The sequence below is a fragment of the Crotalus tigris genome, unplaced genomic scaffold, assembly GCF_016545835.1.
Source record: "Crotalus tigris isolate CLP2741 ecotype Arizona unplaced genomic scaffold, ASM1654583v1 scf7180000018115.866842, whole genome shotgun sequence".
In the NCBI taxonomy this organism is placed as follows: Eukaryota; Metazoa; Chordata; class Lepidosauria; order Squamata; family Viperidae; genus Crotalus; species Crotalus tigris.
Window position 1 is genome coordinate 442,017 of NW_024096832.1, and position 18,118 is coordinate 460,134.

General features: G+C 35.8%; 1 protein-coding gene across 3 annotated transcripts; it reads right to left on the reverse strand.

Moving 5' to 3' along the window:
* Positions 1–2,993: 2,993 nt before the first annotated feature.
* ARRDC3 (arrestin domain containing 3) lies at positions 2,994–17,697 on the reverse strand. 3 transcript variants are annotated; one of them, XM_039348048.1, is made up of 8 exons: positions 17,159–17,696; positions 13,067–13,148; positions 10,982–11,129; positions 8,780–8,882; positions 7,907–8,163; positions 7,641–7,797; positions 6,750–6,904; positions 2,994–5,466 (listed from the first exon to the last, which is right to left on the reverse strand). In XM_039348048.1, exons 1-8 carry the CDS (start codon positions 17,436–17,438, stop codon positions 5,410–5,412), a joined length of 1,239 nt encoding a protein of 412 aa, XP_039203982.1. In that variant the 5' UTR covers positions 17,439–17,696; the 3' UTR covers positions 2,994–5,409. The 3 variants fall into 3 exon arrangements, with proteins under 3 accessions (XP_039203982.1, XP_039203984.1, XP_039203983.1); XM_039348050.1 differs by lacking the exon at positions 10,982–11,129 and having other exon boundaries at positions 17,159–17,219; XM_039348049.1 differs by lacking the exon at positions 2,994–5,466 and having other exon boundaries at positions 6,762–6,939; positions 17,159–17,697.
* Positions 17,698–18,118: the final 421 nt, after the last annotated feature.

Sequence of the window (18,118 nt, forward strand, 5' to 3'; positions counted from 1 at the left end):
GAAAACAAGCTCCATTCTTTATTAGTACTGCAAGGGAATAGAAGTGCCAATAATGATTATGGCCAACAACATTGGGAAGTAGTCTAGATAGTAAGCAAAATGGCCTAGGAATGGCAGAATGGTGCCATATTCCAGAAAATAATAAAAAAGACCATATAAGCCCCCTTGTTGACAGAAGGAGCATTTGACACATGTAGAAATGAGGTGGGACTTCCACTATGTAGTTGCGGCCATTGCCCTGATATTTTGTTTTTCCTTTCAACTTCCTTGTCAAAGCTCCCAGATTGTCTTAGAAGCCAGTTTCTGCCCTTCTCATTCAATTCTTTATATTGTAAGTGGAAATCACATATCAATCTATATCTGAAAAGAACAGTGGATGGAGTGGCAAAAGTAAACAAAGCTAAATAAAAGAAGTACAGTAGATGAGCAGCTGGGATGACTGAAAATAGTGCTGAGTTTAGATGCCATAAAATTTAAGTGTGTTCCTAACAGTATTCTTTATGGAATTTTCAGTTATCAATTGCTATCATTGCTGTTAGGAAATACATGAGGTTTTAAATACATAGACATGATTTAATGTAGCCTTTGGTGACTATATAGCTGTATCTACTTTGTTCAAGTAGTTATTACAGTATATTTGTAATACTGGCAGTCTGAAATTTTAAAAGCATGCCTTAAACAAAATGGCTCCATCTAAGAAGTTAAGCTTAATTTTCTTCTTGACTTCCTGGAGAAAAATCAGTTCCACTTGTAACTTTTGCTACAGTTTTAATAACTAAGGCTAGTGAAATTGTCAGTATATTAGAAAATGCAAAAGTTGGGCTCAGTGAGATCATATAGTCAAAGGAATATAGTCAAAGGGGAAACAAAAGATTCAGGCTTCTAAAATCAGGTTATGAATAGATATGATTCATCCTTCTATTACAAGAAAATGCATATTCACTATTATCAGCCACACAAAAAAAAAATAGAGAGGTTTCTTATTTGTGTAAAATGGCTCTAATAATCTTCCCTCATGGAAAAACATTACATTAGAGTGGCACTTGAATTAGGCCATGTCAAATTGGAACCTGGATGGTACATATCTTAGCATAGCATTTGTGTAACATGTTCTGGGTGAGATGTTTGGTGCTCTTTGTCAATGGAAGCAGTAATGCTATATGAAGGATAGGTATTGAGGGAACTTATGGGGAAATGCTAATGCAAGACTTAGTGAGATGGATATGCACTAATGCATGGTCTTTTTTATCTTTAATGAATCACTTCACTGATGCATGATCTTCAATCAGCTCCACCTGATTTGTCTGATATCAAACTCCTGTTTATTTAAATGCACCAATACAGAACCATAATTCCTACCATTCCATTAATGTAGTTGCTTGTGCTCCCAGCCCTGCATATAGTGCACTAATTTACACCTACATTTAGAATTAGGTTAGCATACAAAAACTGCTTTCTTGACACGTGACCTATTAGGCAATGGATGACTTTATAATATTGCCTAGTTACTTATTGAATAGAAAATTGGAAGGAGGGAAGAAGAGGTCATTCCTTTTTCTACTTGCTGTTAACGTTGTTAAGCTCTGAAACTTAATTATAAAGAATCCTAAAAAGAAATGAAATTACCCTGAAATTTGTAACCAAATTCTCTATAGCATAATTATATCTGGCTAATAATGAATATACTTCCATACAATTCACTAATGCATATTAGCATCAAAACTAATAGCACATTTAAGTCTTATATATTTTATATTGCACTGAACAATGTTCATTTCAGCTTAATATGGGGGTCAGTTTAACCTAAAGATCGTTCAAAATGAAGACACTTTTAAAATCTTAAGGACAGAAAGCGTCATCAGTTTTGTTTGTAAGTGCTCAGTATTTTATATAAGCTATATACATATCCCTAACTTTAATGCTGTCATTTCTGAATGTTATATAGTTTGACAACTGCCACATTTATACAGAAATTTTGACATGACCATGCAACAGTGCTATCAGTTTTTAGTTGTCAACTTTTAGAGTTTCTAAGAATCATAAATCTGAAGTACAACTGGAACTTGCCACAAAATATTTAAGGTACATTATGCCAGTCAGACACAGCTGCTTCCAGAATACTAAGGAATTTGTTTCAAGCCTTTAGCTAACTTTTGACCATGTTGTTCTCAGTAATCTTCTACCTCTTAAACTCTTACATTGTTTTCCAAACAAACTGTAATTTTGAATTACTGAGATCTTGTTTAAGTATGCGTGGGACCATTTTTATTAGATATGTAGTTTTGCTCTTATTTTGCTAAAACTATTTTGATGTGACCTTCTACAGTCGCATCAGATTATTTTCCATTCTCATAGCAATGCAAAATACTTACAGAAAATCAAACTTAAATGACATTACAAGGCCACTTAGTATGTATTTATATACTTTTCAAACTCCCATTAAGTCCAAACTGGGAACATAGAACATTTTCAGTTCAATGCTCCATAGCTGATGGATGATGGGAATTATACAGGAATCAAGAGGATTATGTTGGATATTTATGAGCTAGACCAGGGATCTCCAACCCCTGGCTGTGGACCGGTCCCTGGCCTGTTGGGAACTGGGCTGTACAAGTGGTGGCAAGTGAGTGAAGCTTCATCTGCACATGCACGGGAGCTAGATTGTGCACAAAACCATTCCCCCTCCCCAGGCTGTGGAAAAATTGTCTTCCATGAAATCAGTCCCTGGTGCCAGAAAGGTTAGGGATCGCTGAGCTAGACCATTGCTCTTGTTATGTAAACTAGTATGTACTCAGAAGCTTGGTCAAATAAAATAAATGTGTACATAAACCTAACATTCTTTAAAAGCCCAGTGTTACGTATTAACCAGTCTACTATATCCAAGCTAAGTAGGTTTAAACTCTGTGATTTCTTTGCTGCGAGTGTTACAATTGCAGCATATAATTTCAAGAGAAGGTGCCTTTAGTTTTGTTAGATGAAAACCATCAAATAAATTTGCTTTATATAAAAAAAGTTTATTATCCACAAGGAAGAGCAATAGGAAAAATTAAATTGTTTTCCACAATTTGTGTTCTTGAACAGAATCTACAGAGACATATTCAGCACCAAACTAAAAACAGAAAAAAGAAAGAAAATATAGTACAAACAGCCACTGAATATAATCTATAAAGCAAACATTAAATATTGCACTTTGTTTAACATTTTGGACTTATCCCCTCTTTTTAATTGTTATTTTGAATACTGGACTATAGCTCAAATTCCAATATTATACAATGTCCAGACATTGACCAATATTTCTGAAGTCAGAGACAATAGTAATGCCGCCAAGAATAATATTTTGTGAAAAAATTAGTGTTTGCAAGTTTAAATCTCATCATAATATTGGTACGTTGAAATGCCAATTATTACAATATTGGTCAATCCTACTTCAATATAGAACCTTCTATCATACTGTGATAAATGTAATGCTATGCATAACAATTGTTCCCTCATTGATTAAAAAAACAACAACAACAAAAAGCCCACCAAATGCCCTTTTATGCCTTTATCCCATTGAAGTATATTTTAATCTTCTATGGAAAAGGGACATTCACAAAATTGTTTATGTATTTTTTGTTCCATCACTCAGTTTTCTTATTATTTCATTATATGAAGTTTGCTTGCTAAAGGTCAAACTCATTTAAAAGAATCACTTAAAACGTGATTCATTTTATACTGTTCATTTTTCACCCTGTTAATATTCAAACATGAATTGTTGTCAATGTTTTCTTAAAGGCCACTTGTGGACAAGCCTATCCTGCTTGCTCTAATCCTCAAGATAGGCTTTGCGATGAGCTGCACCAATCCAAAGCCTATCTATTGATAAAATCAATACTTGGCCAGCAATTCTTGAACTCAATTCTTGCCACTTGAAAATTAGAATAGTTGTTTTGATAAAAAAAATGAGTTGAGTTTTCCAGGTGACAGTTGTGATTTTTTAAAAATTAAATATTTTAGCATTTGTGCTGAGATTCCATCCTAATCACTTACTAGTCAATTCCTTGTAATGTTACCCATCCCCAAATTAAGCAAAGCAAACCTGCTAATTATATCAACTATTTTACTACTGAGTCACTTTCATTTTTAGTAGAGAATGTATTTGAAATAGCAGTCCCCAGAAAATATGTTCTAAAATATCTTAAAAGATATACTGCTCACTTGAGATGCCCTCCATAATCTGATTAAAATTTCATTATAAATTTTTTACAAGTTTCTGGGCTAACTATATATAAAAATAAATTCACTTTCCCTACCCATCCCTCCTAGCTAAGAAACCCCTCTGTGAGTAACTTTATAAATCACGTACAACTTTCCTCCTCAACTCTTGTTGGTATGTTTGGTGCTATTGCCTAAATGGGTCTTCTAGGAATTTGGCCAAACTCTTAATTATGTTTCATGTTTTGGCTAGATAATAAGAAATGAGGATGTCATTATACATGTATGTCCCTTTTCCAAGTCCTCCTTTTCAAAGAAAACAAAGTAACAAAAACAAAAGAGGGAAAAAGAACTCAACAGTGCAACATAAACACAAGTAGCATTTCAACATTTTGGCAAGTGATGAGTTCACCTGAGATTATGTGATTTTAGGCAGTCTGTAACAAAATTCTTCTTTGCAGTAATAGTAGAAAGGCAACAAATGCTTAAAAAGGAATTAAGATACACACTCCTGACAAAAAATCCTATTGTTTTCTTTTGTTACTTTTCGCCCCTCAAATCTGTTGCTTGTCTACTATAGTAGGCTGTGAAATATACAGCAAGGATTGGTTGAAGGCATTTGATGTTGGTAATAAATCCACAAGAGGATCCAAGCCGAAGAGGTGATGCATGGATCAGTCTTATTGGGACAATTCTGAGCATGTGCATATGCAGAAGAAGTCCAGACTATATTGTTTATCTAAATAAAAAAGTCAGTGCATTTGTATCAAAGTTTTCAAAGCTTTCTTTTGCTCCTTGTTGTGCGGACCACAAACAAGTTAGAAGAGGTTAACAGTCCAACATAAATGAGAAAAAGCTGTAGTGACACTGAACTGCACAACAAAAGCATTGAGTATGTGCAAATTTTCAAATAAAAGAATGTTATCCCTCTTGCAACATGATAAGTATTTTGACACATGTGTAGGCTATTAAGGCTGCTCTTAGTATGTGCCAGTATAGAACAGAAAGAGAAAGCCCAGGTCTTCAAGCATGTGGAGCAATCCTATGATGTTTGCTGTAGACTCCAAAAGCATAATCACAGGATGTTCCATTACTTCTCCTTTTCTTTTAGGCAAATAACTTCCTTTCAAAGCCTGTTTTCTATAGGACATCTTTATCCTGACCACAGTTAAAATATAATTCAGACCCACGTCAACATTTTTGGGAGACATTCTTTCAGCGAGAGGGGCAGGATGGCCTGTCATCTGAGGTCTGATCCGGATTTGGGTCAATCTAAGTGAAAGAGGAACAAAAAAGGAGACATCTTTAAAAACAAGGAAGACACTATAATACTTTTTATAGTTGGTTGCACAGAAGTTAAGACTGAATGATGATGATGATTTAAATTTTTATGCTGCCTGACTCTCAGCAATCCTTAATTTATTTCAAAATATTCAGAGTTCTTTTATTTTTTTTTAACTTATTTGTACTTTAGAACACAAAAACATTTTGCATTGTACAGAGCAAGCAGGGAAACAGTTGGGTAAAAGAGAATAGCACATTTCAGTGCTTTGGATCTATAATATTAAGTGTCTTAATGCTGTAATTGCAACTTTTCCAAAGAACTTCGAGTAATACTGAATTCTATATTTTTATAGACAGTGGCAATAACATTTCTTGGAATGAAATTAAATGAAAGAATGCATATTTTTAAAGCAAAAAGAAACAAAATCATTTTTCAATAAACCATATAGTAGGATCTTCTGTCAGGAAAAAAAACAATCCAAAATAGATAGGAAATATGTTTAGTAAGATCATTTTGAATAGTAAACTATTACCCAACTCTTTTTCTCCTGACAGTTGCAACTTAAAAAAAAATCCCAAATCATTTTTCAGTTTTTTAAAATTGTCTTTTTTAAAAGATTAAGATTCCTTAAGATTCCTAGGTTGGTCAATACCTTCATTAGGAATCACTAGCATAGTATAATAAAGGTACTGTCCAACTGTCATTTTGGATTCTTCAATAAATGAGACATTAAAAATGCTAATTCTTAACTAACCTGCACATATAGTAGTATTTAAAATAGCATTTTGCATTCAATTACAATAAGAACTTAAAACAAGCATGAACCATTTATTTACTTTGATTTTTTTCATAATGAGTTATCTACCAGGCCAGAAGTTGTAATAAACTTTAATGGGGCTTGGTATTTTATTAGGCTTGGTATTTTATAAATTCTTGTAGTATATTATATAATGATTAAATACAAAGAGTCCCTTGGTAATCAAAAACAGCCAAATCTTAAGTACACTTTTTTAGAAATAATTTCTATTGATTTAAATTATGTTCTACGTTTAATAAAAGTTGCAATTTCAGATAGATAGGCATAAATCTAGCATAAATCTAGCAAGGGGAAACAAGTATATAACTGTGCAAGAACTATTTGAAACAGATAACATAAAACCACCTCATATGTAGATTGCATTAGCTCATTGTATGGGACATATTTAAGAATAAAGAGAAAATAACATACTTAAAAATAGAATCCTGGAGCTTTAATTATTTGTTACCTCACCTCAGAATAAAGTGGAGGAGGCAGGAATCGGAACTCTTGGATGTAGGCAAATAATGGTCCTTGAAGTGCTCTCTCAAAGTCATCGCAAGCAGTTACAGGTGCCAGACTGGATTGCCTTTGCTCCTCAGTGACCACTTCTGCATAGCTAGGAGGTGCTGAAGGGAAAATTACACGCAGTTCGAACTATGTTCTTATGCATGTCAGAACATATAACATGACAGGAATATTAAACTTTGTTTATATGATTTGTACAAGGCAGAGATAACAACAATTTCAACTGTTATCTGGTAGTTTTGGTAAGTAATAACTAGGTTATGGTTTTAAAAAATCATGTTTTATAATAGTATAACCATTTATAATTTAGAGGGCTCTCCAAGAAGAAAACTACCTACAGATGTTGTTGTGTTCCCACATTGCCAAAACCCTTGTTTTGTATTACCACAGCTTACTGATTAAACCATAACTGGCTGGTTTGCAAAAACCAAGTAATCAGAACCAACAAATTACTTGCCACAAGTGCTGAGCCTTTGTCAAATCATCAATATTAGGTAAGAAAAACTAATAAAATCAAGTTATACGAGGTTTGATCAGTTTTAGTGGCATTCATAACAAAAATCAATGTTGCAATGCCACTGAAGTTTTGTAAATGTTTCCTAGAATTGTACAACTTAACACATAGATCTGAGACCTTGTTCTACCCTACCCCCCCCCCATCCCCAGAAAACTCTGCGTTTTCACTCAGCTGGAATAATATTCTGGAATTATCTAATGAAAAAAAATATTGTATATTGTTTATGCAACATTATTATTTAGGACTCTATTAACTAGATACTACTAGAATAACAGGCCTATAGAAAATCACAAATAATATGGAATGTATGGTTAAATTACCTTCTGGCCTTTCATGCAGACCAAGCCAATTCATATTCATGCTACACTGGCTGCTCACGCTTGATGTTCTGCTGCCAAATGAATGTAAAGGAATAGTACCAATGACAAGTGGTAAATTAAGAAACAAGTCCATTGCACCTGGAATATCCACATATACCTTGAAAATAAATAACAAGAAATTATTCAAAGCTGAATCAAACCTTGTCATCTACTTTACACATATTGTCTTCTATGTTAAATATTAGAAGATTGAATTAAGTTCTTACCATTAGAGAATATTCTACACGAATTATGCTACAATCGAGGATGGATGGGGACACAGGTGGAATTTTTAACTGTTTGCCATTCCAGGTTTCTGTCTTCCCTGATGACAAAGATTCTCCACGCAAGTTGGCAACCAGCTGCTTTACTTCCTTCATTTTCCCTTTAGCATAGAATGCCTGTGTTTGATAAATGGCAGCCTTTGGCACTACCATTCGAGATGAGCAGTTTTCAATCTCTGCAAAGATCTGAATTGGTTCACCTTGAATGAAATCAAGAATAAGCACATCAAATGGAAATCATGTAACTTTTAAAATGTAAGCATTACTACACATTGATTATACTACTTTTAATAATTAAGGAAATACAAGAAGCAATAGCAATGGCAGCACCCAATTAATGTAGGCTGACCCAAAACTAACCAGAAACAGATCTGGTAAATACATGGGACTCCATATGAAAATCCTAGGGCTACAGGCTGGGAAATTGAAAAAAAATTCTCCAGAAGGAGATAATGAGCAAATATTTCTTTATTGTATCTAAGAAAAAATATGGACATTTTCATCGTCATCAGGAGCTCAATTTGACTGGAGTCTAAGACAACTCAATAATTTTAATGTGAATAAGACAAAGCCAACAATACATGTGTACATTCATATTTTAATCACTAAAAAACTCTGCACATTGCAAGGGATCCAAACTATACCATATGTACTTTTATAATCAGATAATCATAACATTTGATGTTAACATGCAAACCACCCATTAGTAAGCCACTGCATTTTGTTTACACCCCAGAATAAACCAAACATTGATTTAAATTAATTAAATGAAAAAAAATCATAAACCCTACATTCCTTAGAACTCACATTACATACCTGGGGTATAGCCCTTCCTTTCAATTTTGGCACTTAAGGATATTGGGCCTGAGGTACAAAACCAGCAACAGAGAGTCTTTTCTTTTGTGCCTGCTTGGGGTGACTGAAAGAAAAACAAAACAGTAATTACATTTTTAGCTTAGTGAAAATGAAGTAGTTTGAAGGTTGATTTTTAACATAACAAATTTCCAGTTAAGATAATATAAACTCAGACATCCAAAAGGAAAAAAAACACACACCTATCATCAAAGTTTGGTTCCACTGTGATCTGAGTTGCTGATTCTATTATTGGATCCAGATCAGCAGCTATCAGCACAAGATGGACAAACCTGTCATCTGCCTGGCTATTATATCATTAACAGTACAATAAACAGAAAAGTCATTGTCTAGAAGTATCAACTTTCTATGGCCTTTTTCTTTTATGAATAAGCTAACAAACTAACTTATATAAATAAAATGAACTTTGTCACTATTAATTCTACTATGGAATTGTTTCAGGAAATTACTACTGAATTAGTAGTTTTTCAACCATTTAATTTTATCGAAATTCAATTATTAGAATTGAAATTCTAGTTTTCAATTATTCAGTATCTCAAGTTTCTGCAGTCAGGTAGTGTACTAGCAACTGAAAAAAATTACCCTGCTCAACATCTGTCATCCCCAGATGGATCCTACAGAACCACTGTCATTTTATACAGATGGAAGAAAACTTAATAAATTAGTAGTATGACTCAGAATAAGGAAGCTTCCTCTGTCTTATTGAATGTATTTGGCCTAACAGTTCAGATACAGACCAATTGCAGCATGATCCTAACCTATATTTATTTGGGTGCAAACTCCACTGACTTCAATAAGATCGGTTTTCAAGTAGGTAGATTTAGCAGGAGGGTCACTGAAAATCCCACAAATCAGGATTTACAATCAGTTTGGCAATGTGGTTCAGCTAAAGGACTTCATTTTAAACAGGGCCAGATCTTATTCATATCTACCCAGAAGTAAGTTCCACAGTGCTAAATCAGGCTGTGCTACCTGAGAATAAGCTTCACTAAACTTAGTAAGGGCTTCTTATACAGAAAGAAACACAAGGATGGGCTGCCTGTTTGCATTACCAGTCAAATAAAAACTTACTGAGAAGTGGAACTTGACTTTGGACTAACAACATTTGGATCATACTGTTACATAATGAAAGTACATCTCTTCGATTTACATTTTAAACAGTCAAGTTTAGGGTCACAACTATATACCAGTTTAACTGATCTTAAATTGTCAGTTAAATTTTTATTGAATCTTTAGCTTCAAATTCCAAATATATTTCTTAAAGTTAAATTTCAGCGGGACTTACTTCTTATAATCATAGACTTGTTCTGAAATACTTACATCATTTAATTGTAGTTGGCTTCTTTTAAGCATTTACTTTATATGAAGAGATGCCCCAAATGGTCCATTTTCTTTAACACTATTAATTTAAGGTTGTTGTAGTCCCTGCTCTAAATCCATCAAAACTAGTAGCATTATCTAATAGTGGTTAGTGGTTCCAAAATACTATTTTTTTCAAAATCATATATGAAATGGGCCTTATCTAAAACTTATACAATCCACAGAAATATTCCTGCTGATTGTGTTGGGTTTTAGACAAGGCCCTCTATCATCCCAAATATGATTTTTATCCAAAGCAAAAGAACCCTGTTTCAATGGACATTTTCTCCCTGTGTTTCATTTTCAAATATTTTTAAAGAACAAATAATGGTTTTTGATCAGATTGAAAGAATCATAAATCCTTGATACATTAAAATAAGTATATTAAGATAACATACAGAATTATGATCATTTCTCCCCACTCGATATGTAAATTATCAGTAGTATAATAAAGAATAATGCACTGCAGTACAATTTAAAAAAACCATTGCTTTGCCAGGCTGCAAATTCTAAGGCAAAATTTGTTTCATAAATAGAACTGTCCCATATAGAAATACAGTTAATCTTTACTGGAACAGTTTAATATGTTAAAAACAAGCAGCTTAAAAATTATTATTCAATATGCTACCATATTCTGGGTTATTACATTGCATATACTTTAAGTATTCCATTGATTTGATTATTGTTACTTTTATATATATATATCTATATATATATAATTCAAGGGCCATGTGTGGTTATTTTTTAAAATGCTAACAAAGAATTAGTAATTCTGTCAATTCTTACCAGTAATGAAGGAGTGTTGATATCTATATGTTCAAAGACTGTAAATTCCTTCTTTAATTTTACTGGTAGAAGCCAAGGCCTGTGCAATTCTGCTTTCACCCAATAGCGCACACTGCCATGTCTGCCTTCAAATGAGGTAGCAAGTGGTCTGTTCAGAACACAAAGGTCAAAACTAAATAAATCTTTAGCTCTGTTGTTGCTTAACTTAAATATACAGTCAAAGTAATAATAAGTTGTACTGTACTGTTAATGCATCATAGTATATAATGAAATGTTTATTTTTAAGATTTTCATGTTAAATTTGTTTGGGAGAAATATCTCTGTAGTTAAACTGATTGCCATGTAGACCTATAAAATATGACCATATTTGTATTAGAATTGCACTGAAATATGCTACAAGAATACAACTGCCCAATACAATTTGGTTAATGCTGGAGGACTTACATTTTCACTCTAAGTCCCATTTGGCTGACTGGGAACTATAATTGAATTTAATGTGCCCCAGCTTGAATATATAAGTTAAGAAATATGTTAATTTTAGAAGAGATCACTTTTTAAATTTAGAAATAGGGAAACCATGAAATATAAAGCAGGTCTATAAATTGCGTTTGCAGACTTACTTCCCAAAGGTCTCAATTTATATATGAGATGCTTTTTAAAGATGCTTTTGACTTTAAAGGCAACATGTATAAAAGTGTACAAAAGATATTCTTTTAATTCATGTAATGTCTGGCATTTCTTAATATTCCAGATCTCTGTCTTTCATTACAGACAAGAGAACAGTTTAGGTTTACAAAGTTATTTTACCTACTTCCTTTCTGTTAGTATTCTTAAAGGAAAGTTACTAGGATGATCATTATAGAGAAATTCAGACTTTTCTATATTCTGGTCTTTACTGAAAATAAATATGTACTCAGTCCAAAATAATTTATTTGCATTCCCTGTTACCTTCCATTAATGCATTTATGCATTTCATCCATTTATTTTCATAATTATGTTTAAAAACAAATATTATGAAATGATGAATTTTGTTTCCAATTATTTCCAAACTAATTCAGAAACATACGAATTAAATAAATTCTGCTTACACTTAGTTTAAAAATATATATTTCTACAACTTCTAATTCATAAATAGTCTTAGTTGAGATATTTTCACTAAATATATTTGCTAGTGATTATTATAATCTTTAAATCAAATTCCACATAGTTGGGGTAATTAAATTTTGTCACATTGCCTCTTTGGGAAAAAAACCAGTAGGAAGCAATGCAGCCTGCAAATTCTACACCGATTAGAGTGCTAGACATACTGCATAATTTTACAATGTGTGACAATGATGTATCATATTGCTAAAAGGTTTTCTATCTCATAACAATGTATAACTTCTTTAACAGAAGTCTTTTTCTTTCTTTCCACATTCTGGCTTTCATTACAAATAATTACATATAATTATTAATAACTCTATTTTAAAAATGTATTTCCATATCATTCTCATTGTATTTTTCTTTTCCAGTATATCACTAATTAAAAATGCTTTTAGAATGTTTATAATGCATATGTGCTGAAATAAAGGCTTTTTTTTCCTTGTTTTGACCTAACTGGCTCCTCCCATCCATTTTATATAATCTGTTACTTTACAAATCGACAGCCATTGCCAACATTTAAATTTTCCATATCATTCATACTATTTTGTTCTGCTTTACATCTTTTTAACAGGTATGTTCAATGGAAACAATCAGCAATATAGCCAGTTTTAAGTGAACAGAAGCAATGCCAATGTCTCTAAAAGCCTAGTGATAGTGAGCCTGTTTGAAAGTAAATATGTAATGACTGAATAAATGAACCATGTTTTTAAAGTCATTATTGGTAGGACAGTAGTTATCCTGATTTTTCATGATTTTGCCACTTTGAATCGAAGTAACTTCTTGTTTATTAGGACAATGTCCCTGCAGCATATTTTAGTGCAATCCACGTGACCATTGAAAAGGGTTTTTTTCCCCTCCATCTCATTTCTTTCTGTAAGCTGCTTTTTATAGATTTATTGCAGGGTGACCCAAAAGTCATGGCTGAGTATTACATATACTTACGTCTGTGGAAGCTCAAAGCTGAATGCATATTCATGCCGTCCTGAATGAATGATATGGAGGCCTTCTTCAGAATTATCATCATCTAGAAAGGAAACATTCAATATTCTAATTCACCATTAAGTATTTTTCTCCTATCATCCTATACACCTGTCACTGGTGACTCTGAAAATAGATATTTAACAGTAGTACAGTTGGCAAATTCTACATAAATATCTAAAAAAAAATCTTTTTTTTTTTAGTTTGATTCTCACAAAGAAAAGAAGATCCAAGGTTCATTTTAAAAAAAAAAACTTCTTTCCGTCTTAGAATTCCTTAGCATTACCATTTATTTCCTTCTTGAAATACAGACCCTATCCTACCCTCTGATAGTTTTTCTCAGGCCAGGGTCCAAAACCTATATAATGTAGTCCTAAAAGATGAGAAAATGTCCTAGCAGAAAATAGTAGCATTGGCAAGACAGGTAAATAACTTAAGAGAAAAAAAAAGCCCTCCTGGTTAACAAGCCAGAGAGTACTGTTACTAATGTCCTGGAACTGAATTATTCAGGCAAGGAGTGAATAAAATGTGTGACAATGGGCTCCTCCTCTAGTTTTAGGAAGAGCTGCTTTTTTGCCATTCTCAAAAATTATACATAAAGGATTTGGCACTAATTTAAGTTTATAGATTTGAGCTGTGAAAATCTGGACCACCACCACCATCACCATCACCACCACCACCACCACCACGACACCATTCACTCTGGTATATAGCCGCAGGTATCTTCAAAACCATCGTTCATTATACATTCGTTTTTTTAAAAAACCAAGTATACAGCTGCATAAAATCGTGTTTTTTGACGTTTGTTTCACACTGACCCTGTCCCCATTTATTATACTGAAATTCCACCCCCCCTTCGGCTTTCCTCCCTTTCGTTCTGCCAGCTCAGCAGTTTCCCTTAAGCTTTCTGAGTAGGAGCAGCCGCCGCCGCCAGACTGAGGTAAACAACTGCTGGGCTGTCAATCACAGACTAGTCTCGAGCAGGAGAGGACCGGCCTAAACCGGTGCGAGCAGAACCCCAGCCAGCCGCTCATATGCATACAGTATACATTGGTCGCCCGGCCAGCCTACTTGCTCAGCAGCTCCGCCCCTCCGCCTCACTTGCTAGCTGGAGGCGTCATGAAGGACGGAGCAAAGGAAAAGGGAACTGCTCTGACATCTTCGCCTTCTGGTTTCCAGCGTTGGCATGGATTTGGCAAGACTGGTTTGGCCGTTTTGTGAAAACGCCACCAAAGACAGAGGTTATTCTCCCCCTGGTAAATTACACAAAAACGTGAACTGGGGAGAAAAAGAAGAGAACCGAGGTTCATCTTTGTAAGCCTACTTCCATGTTTTGCTTTGGAATCTGAGCAGTTGATCCGGATCCCAGAGGGACTATTAAATGGGATGTAGGAATCCACACACACACACACACACCCTACTCGGCTCCACAGTCACGATTCTGCGGAATGAGACTCGATCTTCCAATCTGTCTCCCATCTTAGGGAACAGGAAAAGAAAGCTGGCAAACTAAGATATATCAGCGTTTCGGAAGCGACAGGCTTTAATGCCCAGATAGGACTCGCTGTTGACACAAGATTGTGGGTTCAGGATTGCCGAGTCAATGCCCAAGCAAAAGTAGGGGATTTTTCATTATTATTGCTGCAGTAAATGTATTAATAAACTCAAATTTGCTTCTTGGTGAAATAAGATGAGCTTTGCTATAACTTTGAAACCCACCCTCCAAAATAAATCCCACTTAGGTTATGCAAATCCTTTCCTACAGGCTCAGACGCATGGGATTCCCATTTAAAGTCCATCCAGTTTTCAGCCAAACTGAAACGACGTGGCACCAAGCGCTTGCTGCACATCTATGCACGCATGCTTTCTCCAAAATAAACCTCATCGTGCCGGCATAGTAGAGGCGCGAGAGAATGAAATCTGGACAGCTCTCCACTCAAGTGTTATCCACAAACTGAAGTCGCAATCTGCAGAGGTAGCGTCTGAGGAAGACTATTACTAACTCCCAAGAATAGGCCAGGCTTTTACTGTACTCAGCCAGTTTATTATATTGCTGCACGGATCGCACGCACACACCAACAGCAGCTTCGCGTGGCCGAGGACAAAGGACCGCCCTCCTCCACCAAAGCCATCCAGAATACACATTCCAACAGCACGCGCAACTCCACTCGCGTAGCAGCAGAAGCTCCGCGAACTAGAACCTCAGCTCTTAGTCCCGCCCCTCTTTACGGGCTCCCCACCTCCCAATCAAGAAGTGGCATTGCCTTAGCAACAGCCTAACAAACTCCCCGGGCCAATGACTGTATGAGCGCTGGGCGTGGCTTCGGCGAGCATGCTAGGCTGCCGGGTTCTTTCCTGTCTGCTTTCTCAGCTAAGCCATTGGAACTCCCCTGCTCTGGGCTGGGGTCAGCCGTCGGAACCGTTCGCCGTCGGGACAGTGATAATGTGAAGAATGAAGAAAAACAGCCACTCCACAGATCAACAACTCAGCCGAGTAACTCGATACACGTATGGGCTTGGGTCAAGGGTCCCGACCCAGCGAAGCGTAGATTACCATCAGTCTTTTGTTTCTTATAAAAAAAATACTGAATTGAAAATCCACCCTTATTTAATTGCCACAGAACCAGGTGCAATCACAAGGACATCTGAAAAGCAACTGAAAATTGTTTTCCCATGGGTTCTAATTCTTACTTTTCTCGGGAACGCTGCACACGTATTTGTGCAGTTCAGTGACTGGGAAGGGGGCACTTTCAAGCCTGCCATTATTAATGGAAGGGCTTGCGTTTTGCACAACCGCTGGATGAAAGCTCTATTTTATTCTTAAAATGATTCGCAATACAAGTTCTGCCTTCTGTACCTTTCAGCGAAGCGCCCTCCTCACACCACTTACATTTGGAAGGAATTTAATAGAATCTCTTTCAGATTTTTTTAAAAAATCCTATCATACTACTGAATTAAGGCGAATCTTCTAACCTCTCCTCCTATCTGCAGCAAATTTTCTTCATATATATATCTATATATATTATCTATATTTATATAAAAAGAACAAGCCAAAATTACATAACCTGCTTTAACATTTTCTTGTGCTAGGAATTAAGTCATCGCCACCACCTGACGCGCCTAACCAATCTGCTGTGAGGAGCACCACCCCTCCCTTCTCCCCAGTACCGGTCCCAAACAGGATTGAACCGCTTTTAACAAAGGGTGGAAACTTCAGAAAAACAACCTTAGACTCCCCTATACTTCGACTGACACCATTTGAAACAATAGATTAACAATCTGGAGGCTAATTTACCCTTCGATAAAGTATTTTCCCCTTGCCAATATCTTTCCCTTTGCAGACTTCTTTGCGTTGGCACAATCAGGTTCATACATCACAGAACTCCTGAACTTAGAAAGGATGCCCTAATTCAATATGAGGGTCATGTAAGAGTGGGGTTCCCTTCCCCAAAATAGCTTTACCTACACCTCGACGGCTGAAGCATTACAGAAGAATACGGCGGATTTACCAACTTTTCCAGCCTCTGTAAAAGGGAACACGGATCTACACGTGGGGTGCTGAAAGCAAGTGTCAAAATAAGCCGCAGGGAGCCCTTTCTCTATCAGCATTTCTCTTATCCTAAAGACATCACTGATCTGCTTGCAAGCTCTCAAAAGTGGATTAATAAATCAGTCTCCACATTTTTTTGGGTCATCAGATACTTAAGAACAAATCCCAACGTATATCTTTCCAAAATCAATTCATTAAAAAAACCCCACCAGCCCTCTTGATCTACAGTGAAAGGATCTCTATAAAAAGAAAATGGGGGTGGTGGTGGAAAAAGTCTTTATGGAAGCACTTTACAGCTGCACCACGATCTCGGGGTTCCTTCCTTAATATAACCTTGACGTTTTACCCAGCTCTATATCAAGCTTAATTCTGAACTTCGATGCAGGAGAATAAATTCCCTTGCATTAAGGAGCTCCTTTTGAATAACTACGCTCAGGATAAAACAGTAGACATTCTAAGGTTGTCAGAACTTCACCTTCAAGAATAATTAAAAAAAATAGACTTACCTCTTTCGTGCCCAATTAAGATATCCTTGTGATTGAAGTATTCTACTTCTTCAGTGTAATTTTGTGTGTAGGCAGTGTTGGAGCCAGCATTTCTAGATTCAGTCCAGCGTACTTTCGCATGTCCCCTTGCATGGATTTTAAGTGATCTAACTCTAATTTCTCCAGTCACTTCTAAATTCACCCTTCCTGAGACTGTATCCCCGCTAGAATAGACGGGGACATTGCTGTCATTAAGACAGTCAAAGCTTATTGTCAAACTCTTCACCTTCCCCAGCACCATGTTAGTTTTTTTTTAATAATAAAAGTCTATAAAAATACACTATAAGAAAAAAAGGGGAAGGAAAGTCAAGATCTCATATAAAAATCGATCTTCACTTGACACTGATCAATTTCTCTGCTCTGCGAAAAAGGTTGCAGGCAGGATCAGTGTGATCTCTACGAGCACTTCATCGGGGATTTCTTCAAAAGTACCAGCATCAGATGCTGCTCACAGCTGCTGCTCGCCAGCTCTGTGGTCTCTCTACAAAGACAAGTAGTCTGCCGCTGCCAGCTCATTTTAAGCTTTGTGGAAAACAACCACAGTGCGCATGCGTGGCGCTTTGCTTCTTTAGCGTAACAGGGCTGCTGTTCTCCTAGTTCCTTGGAGGAAGGAAGATGATTCACAGCGTAGGTGCCTTGCCTTTTATAATGCTTAGGGAAGAATCGCAGTTTGCTCTAGTCTAGAATGTGAAAGCAGTCACTGATCAAAGCACGGTTGCCAGTCTGAACTCCAAACAGGTGGTAGTGTTAAAAACCTCAGCCTTGTCAAACTGGGTGATGGGGAAAGGAAGAACGTAAAGGCACAAAATATCTTCTAAAGGCTCTTCTGAAATAGTTGGGGGACATTGTGTCATGGTGCAGTGAGTATAACATTTGTAGTCCCCCCCTCCGTGACGATTTAACTAAGATTAACTGGAAAGC

Coding starts and splice junctions, on each gene's coding strand:
- ARRDC3 (XM_039348048.1), bottom strand. CDS start 17,438: ATGGTGCTGGGGAAGGTGAAGAGTTTGACAATAAGCTTTGACTGTCTT. Junction 8,164..8,779: donor AAGGAAGGGCTATACCCCAG/GTATGTAATGTG, acceptor ATTTCATTCAAG/GTGAACCAATTCAGATCTTT. Junction 5,467..6,749: donor CTCCTCCACTTTATTCTGAG/GTGAGGTAACAA, acceptor TCTTTCACTTAG/ATTGACCCAAATCCGGATCA.